The sequence below is a fragment of the Pogonomyrmex barbatus genome, unplaced genomic scaffold (assembly GCF_055798465.1).
Source record: "Pogonomyrmex barbatus isolate J1 unplaced genomic scaffold, ASM5579846v1 scaffold6, whole genome shotgun sequence".
NCBI lineage: Eukaryota > Metazoa > Arthropoda > Insecta > Hymenoptera > Formicidae > Pogonomyrmex > Pogonomyrmex barbatus.
This window is the reverse complement of record NW_028297160.1, coordinates 9,260,807-9,272,541: the sequence shown is the minus strand read 5'-3', so window position 1 is coordinate 9,272,541 and position 11,735 is coordinate 9,260,807. Positions and strand designations below refer to the sequence as shown.

Genomic DNA, 11,735 nt, shown 5'->3' with positions numbered 1-11,735 from the left:
TAGCGCTAAATGTGGTCAATTGATCCTGAACTTTAAAGCGGTATAATAATCGATTCGCGTATATATATATATATATATATATATATATATATAGATAGTTCAGTGACGTCAGAGAGGCAAGGGAATCTATAGAAATTCTCGTGGTGACCTACGCTCTTATAAAAGCATATAAAATCATGAACCGAGAAACGGAAAGGAAGGTTTAAAAAGAAAGATCAAAAATTGTAAGACGAGATGAAAAACGGAAACTTCATATAAAAAATGCTTAAAAAGTGACCTATTATTTTATTATATCCGAAGTACTTTCAAAAAGAATTTCGGAAACGAAGTTTCTCGATAAGATACAGTTTGAAGAGACTCATCAATGCGACGATACGGGCTTCATTTTTGCTTTTTCAAATAACAACATTCCGAGTCGTGAAAAAAATAAATTGCAAATAATGTTCACGCACATATTTATAAATATATTTACTAATTGGAGAATTAATTAACGCCGTGTATCAATCAGCTACAAGTATTATAAAATATGTGAAGTTTCTTCAAATATCTTCGCACTTTACAATGAGGGATAAAAAAATTAAGATCGTAAGGACTTTCTTCTAGATTTTTCGATATTATTTTAAATATCCATTTCTACCAATGTAGATTAACTTTAAGTTTAACTTACTCTTTACCTTTTCTAGAAGAAAGAATCAATGGGAGAAGAAGCTTGTCTATGTAATATAAAATAAGATTTAGTTTTCCAGGCTATTTCAAAATTAAAATGTATAGGCAATGAGAGACCGTAAACGGTCTTTAGGCATTAGGAGATTGGAAACATAAACAGTTATCGGTGAGAAGCTGTCGTGATCATGCAGGCTAAGTGTCACGAATAAGTAAACGAAAAAAGGTCGTTCAATCCCGTTGATTTTTCTATTTTTCTTCATAGTTTTTTCAAAAACGAGATTCAGTCCGCGTTACCTCGACGGGAGGCATTTAGCCAATTACTCGAGTGACGATGCGATTGGTACTGCGGAGATTTATTTAACACACCGAAATGAAATGGTTGATCAAGAAACTTAATCGTTCCGTATGAACGAAATGTGGAGTACGTAACTTCCACGTTATGCAACCCTTCGGGTTTGGAGGCATGCCATATTCATGCGAGATGAATGTAATGTCCGGATAGAATGGCCCGATATATTGCAACATGTTTTAATTTTGATATGTTTTAAATTGACTTTATGATGACAAACAACAAATTTATCTGGATGCATTAAATTAAATCGAGATTAAAGTTAATCTATTGGTTAAGCTGTATTGGCAGAGATGAAGAAGATTTTCTTTCATGATTGTACATGCTTTCGCAAAAGATTGTCTCGTTTTCCCCGTTTCTAAAGTCGCTATTATACTGCCTTAATTGTCCATATAAAGATCACGCTTGTCGTGGACCGGTTCGCATTTAGCGCTAGATGTGCTAGACGTGCAAATACAACAACTTCGCAAGCAAGCCACGGTATCCACGGTATCGCGAATTAATCGCCGAGATATGATTATCAGCTACGTTCTTCTACGATACGATCATCACAGTCCGATGAAGTGGATGATGAAGCCTAAGCGTGGACAATCACATTTAGCGCTAATTACGCAACGCGAATTACGTGCCAGCGATTTCGAAAAGTCTATATTCACATCCCTGTTCGGCGCCACTTGATTCCAATGCGACTATCCGATATTCCGGGTTTCATTTCGCACTCCGAACGTATTACACGTGTATAATCGTAAGATCCTATTCCGGGACGTAATCAGATAGCCGCATTTCATGCCAAAACGTCGTCGCTATGAATACAGGACCATGCTACTTTATTGCGATGAAAGACGACGCGCGGGCCTTCAACGGGTTAACAATAGATTACGAAAAGAGAAAAACCTTTATACAATTTGCGCATCGATAATATTAATAATAATATTAATAATAATAATAATAATAATAATAATAATAATAATAATACAATTGTTCCTAATTTTATATTGGCGCGCAAAAGCCGCGCGCGCCCTCGCTTTTCATTTTCCTTTTTTTTCGCGTTTTTCCTTTTGTTATGAAATTTTCTGGATTTTTGTATATAAAAAGTCTCAGCTCGACTCGGATTGGCGGCCGTCGCTCGGCGAAAGCCTCGAAACGCTATTATTTTTTTTTTCGTTTCTTCTTTTACGCATACACACACGCATACGATACATACAAACGTACACACACACACACACACACACACGCGCGCACATTCTCTATTTTGTCGTTTTCTGAATACGTATATGTTGTATATTTTGTGTGTGTGTGTGTGTGTGTGTATATATATATATTTTTTACATATGTCGCTTTATTATGCGCAGCAAGGTGGTTCGAAATCATGATTGCGATTTCAAGAGGGAGAACATTGGCAACGCTTTCTCACTCGTGTTTCTCCTTGCTTCGACTATGTTGAGATATCACGTGCTTGCGTACGAAATGTCAAATTTTCAAAGTCCGCAAATATAAAAAGACCTCTAGCGTACACCTCTTGCGAATAAATAAATAAAACGCCCAAATTGCGCGAGTTTTTACAAAATTATAAAACATTTCTTATATAGATTTGTTTTCCAAGATTACAAGATTCATTTTGTCTTATTAGTAATATATATCTTCGTAATTTCTAACTAAACTGCTCGAAATCGTATCGGTAGGACGAAATAAAAATGGACTTTTCGTACGCAATAACGCAATAATGATACTGTGCTAAAATGTTTTAAGATCCTTGAATCCTTAGAGTATCCTTTTTATATTTGTATTTAATTTTGATCTGTATATCCGTGCATCCTTATATTCTTAGACTCTAAAGCTTCGAGTCCTTCGATCGTTAATTCTTTGGAATCCTAGCCCGATCAATTTCCAAACTCGATACTCCTCGATTCCATACTGTTAGACCCTCCAAATATCTCTCTAGATACATCTTTTTATCTCCTACAGTCGATTTTGTAATCGATTTTTGAATTTTTGACAGCTTTCAATTCTTCTGATATCTTAAAGATAAAAATCTTCGTAATCATTCCACGATCCTTAGTTTCTAAATCATAGATTACACTACACTAATGAATCCTTTTAAGTATCACAAAACGCATCGTTGGATCATTGCACGCGTCGATGGATTCCTGAACTTTAACATTCTTGCAGTCTCGTATTTTAGAATTGTTTTCATCCTAATGTCAACGGTTCCTTGTCGATTGATTAGAAACCTATGAATATTATAATTCTTCTAATTCATGTCATCAACTTTGCATATACTTAGATCTATGGATTCTCGGATCCTTGGATCGTGCACAGATTTGTCCCGGAACAGATGTACGATGGTCATTATGTAACGGAGTCGTTTCGATGGGCGTTACAAAGAGAATATTACAATACACATAATTCCCGCATAACGTTTACAAGAAACATCGGCACACTTACTAAGTACAGAAGGAGGGAAGAATTGGAAGCCACATCAAAAATCTCTTCATTAAATCTCTTCCTTATTTTAAGTAGAAACAATAATCCAAACGATTGGACTTCTCCGGGCTATCGTTATATCGATAAAAGCTAATAAAATGTTTCAAAGTACAGGGTAGTCCCAAAATCAATATCAAATTTTTAGTAAGTTAAAATCAAAAGAAGTCAAAAAGATTAAAAGATAACAAATGTTTTGTATAGATAGCTTTGATCTTTTTAAAGCAGCTTCTTATTGGAGGTAATTTTTAATATACATATAAAATTTATCATTAATGTCAATACAAATGTTTGCGTTTTTTAAATATATTCTTAATTTGTTATTTTCAAAGATTGCAAATGGCAATATTAGAATAGGACATAGAATAGGACATTTGATCCACTATATTCCTCAAGATCTGTTTCCTCAAAGAATGTAGATCTTAATAATTTAACATTAAAAATTAAAAATTTTTATCGTTGTATCCAAATTACTTGTATCGATAAAAAATTATCAGTTGTTGTACGTGTACTACGATTTTTGATCCACCCTGTATTCAGACGAGGAAGAAAAAATAAAACAGCAAACGCAGCCGAGTTTGTTACAAGCTGATATTGATAATCGACTAATTCATTGAATATATCGATAGTAATATTGTCATACCAATGCAAAAATTTGAAAAATATGCACAATTTTTATCATTTAAAATTGATTCTTTTATCAATTAAATCAGATGCGATTTTTCGGCAGTTAGCAAAATATAAAAATTTAGCTTCTTTTGCATTGGAGTGACAACATTATCTTCGATACTTACAATAATAATTATATTAATATAATAATATAAACAAAAGTAAAAGCACAAATAATAACAATTTGAATTGATTACGATAATACAATGCACTTTGTACATTCGTTATGTTCGGTCAAGCAGCTGATTGTTTACGAATTATGCATTAGTAAATATATGCACTTACGCGCGTAGGGATATACTGCTGCTTATATATATTGCCCCTCACATGCTCTAAATCTAAATTATTCTAATTTGTTAACAACATCATTATGTGACTCGTTTTATTGGAGCAAAAAAATTGCTAATTGTCAAATTCGTGAAATCTGTTAAAACTTTTTTTCTATATATATATATATATATATATATATATAAAATAAATTAAAAGCTTTTAAAATAAATTATAGAATTTAAAAATGTTTTTAAAATGTTTACTAATCTTTTTGCTTGCAAAGAAATTAAAATTTAAATTAATATAATTTTAATATAATTTTATAAAATTAAACTTTATGACTGTAAATTTCTTCCTTTTCAATTTCTTTTACTTTCTGATATATTTCGCGCAAATTGGCAGTTGTCACGTATATCTGATAATTCAAGTTGGCAGTTGTTAGCAATAGGATGGGATAAGAGTATATCAGCAAGTGTTTGGTAATGATAGAAAAAAAAATTACAATATTATTTAATATTTAAATTAAAACAGTGAATATTTTGTATATATATTTATATAAACGTGTATGTATGTATGTATGTATGTATGTATGTATGTATGTATGTATGTATGTATGTATGTATGTATGTATGTATGTATATATATATATATATATAATTTAAATATACGTGTATGTATGTATATATATATATATATATATATATATATAAACATTCTATATATATGTATATACACATTAAATATATTGAATGTGTGTGTGTGTGTGTGTGTGTGTGTGTGTGTATGCACACAATTATTTATAATTATATTTGTTTAACAAATAGGGAAAATGTCTGCATCTCACGACTCTTACAAAAATCCATTTAATTTCCGATTATTAAGTCAAGTTTGCTACTTTTTTGCTCCAAAAAACGAATAAACAGATATGATGCAACCTCATAACTTGGAGGGAAAGAATGATATGCATTGGCCCAGCTTTCAGTTTATCGATATTGGCAACAATATATGATTTATGATTATTCTCAATTACTTAATTTATTTTTCTCTTCTCCTTTTCTCTCAGGAAAACAATTTATTTAATTTATTATTTACGTGATTTAAGTTTTCTGCAAACTTATATTAATTATGATTCCTCAATAAATTTAATTTTATTAATTAAAAAAAATCCCTTTTTATCATTATTTTAAATGTTCTAAAATTTTTTAGCAAGCATTAAAAAAGATCTTTGCTGCTGGATGAAAGCAAATAGTAAATTCATATATTAACAAATACATGAATCTAATTGTAGTATTTTATTCTAATAAATATATCAGAAAGAAGTACAGTTATTTACTTAACAATAAGACTGATAAATGAAGTAGAAATGGAAATGTTCATAGATATTGGAGAATTGATAAAAAAAAAATACTAGTACGTACCCTGCCAAATTTCAATGTCATCGTTTTAAATGCTACATACAGAGCGTCCGATAAAAGGCGTGCACCAGCAGCAGGAAATATCTAACGCAATACTCAAATGCAATATTAATGAAATGCTTAATTTGCACATAAATTTTTTGAAAATTGCAAATTTTGTAAAATGTTTTGTAATAAAAGACGTTAGAACATCAATTCCTACATGATAAAAATTTTTAAAGATATTTTTACAATATATTTATCCAAGCAATTTATAAAAAAAAGATAAAAATTTATTTAATGGAAGAAAATTCAGAAAATTCCTATTCCTCGGCAGTGTGAAGCGAATATTCTACCAATACATGTTCTTATAAATTTAAGCCTCTTTTAACTTTGAATATTCGTAAAATATCTTTTTTGGACTTTATTGAGATCAAACTTGCATGTTTCAAAACTTCTCGTACAATTAGAACAAGATCATGAAGCAAAAATTTTTTAAGAACAGATTTCTAGACTTCTATGACTTCTATTTGTAGTATCTCTTCAAAATTTTAGAAATTTTTTATTATATTTAAAATTTCAAATTCTTTCGGTTTTTTAGATATTTATATATATTAGCATCTATGATCCTTGAGACATTTATCTCAATCTTTGTACCTATGCATTTTAAAACCTATGACGCTTTGGTACTAAACTCTAAAGCATCTCAAATTTTTTCTACAATATTATTTTAAATAACTAAAATAATAGTTAAAATAAAATTTTCCCATGTTAAATTTTTAACATAAGTAAAATATACATTTCAAATTCTACCTGCTACTGTTACCCTCCTTTTTTTCAACGCATCTTGTAAGATGGATCAGAAGCATTCACAAACGTAGTCAGAGCATCGATGTCTTCTCTGTAATCGATTCTAAATGAACAAAGCTCGCAATGTTTTAGCTCAAATAGAAAAACTAAACGGCAACAGCATGGCCCATCAAACGACTCGGAGCGATCTCTTTTCTTTTCCTCTCTTCATAGTTTCTCTCTATTTCCTATAACCTCACATCTTTTTAATATATAATCACTATCGTTTGTCATCCCCATCATCGCTCTCTTTTTTTCGCAATCGATCAACTTTCTTGTAAACAGTTTCTGCTTGACAGAGATTCCTGGTTCCATCCTTCGCTAGGTTCTTTTCTCGAGTACAGGCATATTTTCAGTCTGCCCACGCGGACAGGGTCGATACAGTTCGTCATTTTTGACGCTTGGTGCAAAATGGAAGAACACTCGCGCTTCGAAGCTGACTCAGTCTTCGTTGCGTTGCTCATCAGGAAGAAGGATACCAGCAGCTATGACTGTATGTCGACTTAGAGTGACGCGCTTTTAAGGTATAAGACATTTGGCTCCACTGATCGGAGCAGTTCTTCCAAAGATCAACGAGGGGGAGTACTTCGAGGTCCTTCGCCACATAGCGAGTGGGTCATATGGAGCAGCCCCCTCAGGATCCTCCGGAAGGTGCATTGAGCGACAAGACTGGCTGCGTTGCCAGGATTCAGGTGGGGCTAGGAAGCAGCTAGCGAACCTGAACCCGGCGGGCTTTGATTGCTCTGCACCGCCTGTGCGGGTATCTGATTATAAGGATGATTGCTATTACACAGCACAGTATAGATATTCTCTACGTTGCTGAGTTTTTCAAAAAATGGGATTAGATCCAGTAGCTCGGAATCCGTCATGTCATCGAACCAGGATGCCACTGGAACCTATAAGAAAATTAAACATTATTTTTATTATTAATTATCTGAGATATGTGCCTTATTGTAATTTGATCACAAAAACGAAAGCAATTATGCAATTTTTATTTTATGTCAAAATAAATTAGTTTTTTTCATGTAAGTATATCTTACCGCGTTATCTGGATGGAAAATGTAACTGGCAGGACTATTATCTACAATAATGATCTGCTGCAAATCCCGACCTAATTTGTTCAAATCCTTAACATAATTCCCTCTATGGAACACACAGGATTCTCTGAATAATCTTGCTCTGAATACACCCCATCGATCTAATAGATCTGCCACTGGGTCTGCATACTGTAAATATCATATAATTAAATAATTTGTTCAATCTTTCATTCAAAATTTATTCTAAATTAATTCGATATAGTTCTGGCAGCAAATGTTAATATTATTCAAACTATTATAGTTATCTATTAATAATAATTTCTAAACAGGGATAAATTATATCTAGCAAGATAATTTTTTATGAGAACATAACTTATAAATAATATATAATTTATATATTATGCGATATTTTAAATCTATTGCATTCTTTCACTAATAAATTTGAAAAATAAAAAATTGTTGCAAATTAAGTTTCGCATAAGAAAAGTAATAAAATATCTATTATAAACAGTAAATTATTGCAAGAATATTTATAACTACACTAATATGTAGTAATTTAACTAAATTTATTCATATTTATAAAGAGCACAAAATAATCACATCTCTACTGGTTTTTTTATATATATATATATAAACATACCTTAGCCAAGCTTGCAGTGAACAATACACATTCGTATAGTTCACCCATTCTCTGCAAAAACTCATCCACATAAGGCCTCTTTAAAACGTACACTTGATGTACTGTTCCATCAATCTCTACAGGAACAACAAAGTCCGCATTGTTGATTGGTTTGAAAGAACTATGCACCAGAGTCTCGTCCAAATCAATTACCATGCACTTCTTGTGCATGTCTTGATGCCTGACCGGCGGTAGGAGGAACCTTGGGGATCCGGTGCCAGGTGGTGGCGAGCCACGGCCATCACCCTGTAGAGAACTCGCCTTGGAGCTCTTTGAGCTGCCACCGCGACCTCTTCCAAAGCAGCAGAGCAGTGTGCGCAAGAGCCCGCGTCCCCTCGGCTTCTTGCCACTCGATGAACTATTGTTGGCTGCTTCATTTTCTCGAGGTAACTGGGCTGCAATGTATGAAAAAAAAATGAGAATCGATTATCAGATATCAATGATATACAAATGTTAAATTAGAAAAAAATTAAGGTTTGCATAATACTTTTGTTTTCTTAAATTACATATTCTAAACAGATTCTGGATCTCATATTTGATATACATATATATTGGATCAAAAGTTGGTGAAAGTATTTAGAAAGCAGTTATTAATATTTATAGTTTTAGAAGATGTATGTCAAACTTCTATAATATTAAAAAAACCATGTATGGATATGTGTACACACACACACACACACACACACACACACACACACACACACACACACACACACACACACCACACACACACACACACACCACACACACACACACACACACACACACACACACACACACACACACACACACACACACACACACGTATAAACTCTCTTTGTAAATACACACAATTTTTGAGATATTTATTTAAATTTTGCTGATTAAAAACAATCATTTAACAAATTCAAAATCTGATCTGATACATTTAGTCTTTAAGCTTAATTAACAAAATCATCTTGTCAAATGGAAGAACAGTCTCTACATCAAAATAAGCAGTTGCACCTTGTACATATGTACATCATGAAAGAGATTTGCTACAATTAACCTTTTACAGTGAATTTTTTGTGCTGTCTTCTTTACAGTTTGCCCTTAGGGAACGTCTCGTGAAAGGCATACGAAAGGTTAAAGGGCATGACATAGCCCAAGGAAATGAGAAAATTCACGGCATCACTCGGAAGACGCACACGACACGGGACGATAAGGATTTAAAAGGGACAGCGATACAAATGTGGAGTAGTAGAGGGAGAGAGGGGAATGGCACAGGAGAATAGCACAGGAGACACGCGAGAAGTTGCTCGCAATAGGGGACAGGAGGAAAGATGAAGTTGGACAACATAGAACAAGGAGAGAAACACGGCTACGGGTACCGTAACAGGTGCGGGAGAACAAAATCCCGGCAGCATCTGGCGGTGAGCATTGCGGGCAAGGGGGAGGGAAGGAGGGAGGGAGAGAGTAGGGTGGCGCGGGTCTATTTACACGATACGCACCTTTCTCGCTGTTGAACGCGCCTAGCTCGTCATCCCGCGATACTTGGGTGATAATGGACGATGCGTCCATTTAAACATTAGTCGGTGGTCCCTGCGTGCTCAATCGCGAATTCCGTTAACGCGCGCGCGCGCGCGCCAGCCGACGGACGGGTGGACGGGCGAGCGGGCGGGCGGGCGAGCAGGCGGGTAGATGAGCGAGCGAGCGAGCGAGCAAGCGAGCGAATGGACAAACGGGCGCGCGAGAGACACAACGAGCGCGACGGCCCCACGCGCGCGAGATGGAGACACGTGAGAGAAAGAGCGCGCGTGAGCGAGCGAGCGGAAGAGAGGGAGAGAAAATGAGCGCGACGCACACACAAGCTAACCTCACTCTCTCGCTCGTGGCGTATGAAACCCCCTTGACACCTCGTGTCCCTCCCAAACACCTCCTCCTCCTCCACCACCACTACCACCACTGTCGTCGTCGTCGTCGCCGCCGTCGCTCCCGCCGGCGTCGTTGTACCCCCCTTCACTGCCGCTACTACGTAGACAGCGCGCGACGAATGAAGACGCATAGGCGCAGGCACAACGCGCTCTCGAGATCGCACCACGCGCCACTGGTATTCGCGCGCGCGCGCGCGAAGGGCCGACGGGACGTCAGGCTCCGCGGGAGACACCTACACGAGGATTAAAATGCGAGAGCCACTTCGAGACTGTTCACGTCGGGGAACGATGTCGTGTTGTCTCGCCAAACGTCTTCATTCTCTCCGGAACGCACACGTGTTCACCACGCCGCTCTCCTTTTTTTTCGTCTTCTCTTTCTCTCTCTCGGTTCGGTGACTCGCGGCACTCGCGGCGACGCGCGTTTTCCTTTCCTTTTTCACGCGCCACACCTATCGCCCGTTGCGCAGTTCATTGCTATTCCGACGGTGCATCGCCGCGGCTGGCGCGCATGGCTCGCCTTTATTCCGCACACGTTTCGTGGAACGGAGCGACGCGCGTGTGTACATGCACGTATTCCGTGCGACGCGAGATGACTTTAGCCGTACACCTTTTTAACGTACACCTTCGACGCGCGCAACTCGAGTCTGTGGCACTCGGCGCTGCTCTGATGTATCGCGGCCTTGGGCACACGGATGAAAGTCTACTTTTCGGACTCGACCGACCTACGGTCGCGATACGAGAGCCCTAATGTAGAGAATTTTCGCGCGTCAACATTGTATTTCCAATGCGCAAAATGTCTAGAACTTTGTATATGTAAATTGTGTTTCGAAGGAAAAATGAAATGTATTGAACTTTGCCGCAAGTATACCAACCGCAATTCATCGATTATCGATACAAGTTGTAATTACGGTACGGTCGAACAATTTTCGATGATTTAAAAAGAATTAGAATATGCATCGAAGATTGAAATTATTTAAGTTTACATAAGATTTGACCAATCAAAGCAAATATAAATAAAGTTTTCCTCTTCCTTACTGGTCAATTCTAGGTTTTTTCGCTCTAGGGTTTTTTTTCAAATGGATTTGCATAACGTGATAGAAAAACATGATACAAAAGTCAACCAATCGCGCAATCTAATCTAAAGAATATAACTACCGATATTTATATAAGAAAATTATTCTCATCACATGATTAAATTTATACATTTTTTTTATATTTTGTAAATTAAAATTTGCAAATATTTGAATCTTTGTTAAATCTTGTGTGTTTTTTTTTTTTGTTTAAACTCCCTTTTACTGCGGGATTGTCATTATAAAAAAAAACAGTTATGACGACGAGACATTATGACAAAACCATTCTAATTTTGTAATTTTTTTGCTGTGCTCTCATATTCCGTTTATAAATAAAATGTTTGCGTTTTTATAAAAAATATGTAGTTTTTCCTTCACG

At 35.6% G+C, this 11,735-nt stretch overlaps 1 protein-coding gene across 1 annotated transcript; it reads right to left on the bottom strand.

Moving 5' to 3' along the window:
* Positions 1-5,712: 5,712 nt before the first annotated feature.
* Positions 5,713-11,695, bottom strand: hzg (CTD small phosphatase herzog). Its single transcript, XM_011645601.3, has 4 exons — positions 9,864-11,695; positions 8,356-8,789; positions 7,719-7,904; positions 5,713-7,574 (listed from the first exon to the last, which is right to left on the bottom strand). The coding sequence occupies exons 1-4, from the start codon at positions 9,931-9,933 to the stop codon at positions 7,377-7,379; spliced, it is 888 nt and encodes a 295-aa protein (XP_011643903.1). The 5' UTR covers positions 9,934-11,695; the 3' UTR covers positions 5,713-7,376.
* Between the last annotated feature and the right edge of the window lie 40 nt (positions 11,696-11,735).

What these genes read in the sequence shown, in the direction of transcription:
- hzg (XM_011645601.3), bottom strand. Translation starts at nt 9,933, where the DNA reads ATGGACGCATCGTCCATTATCACCCAAGTATCGCGGGATGACGAGCTA. An exon ending in TCACTGCAAGCTTGGCTAAG is followed by an intron (nt 7,905 to 8,355) that starts GTATGTTTATAT and finishes TGATATTTACAG; the next exon opens with TATGCAGACCCAGTGGCAGA. An exon ending in TTTTCCATCCAGATAACGCG is followed by an intron (nt 7,575 to 7,718) that starts GTAAGATATACT and finishes ATTTTCTTATAG; the next exon opens with GTTCCAGTGGCATCCTGGTT.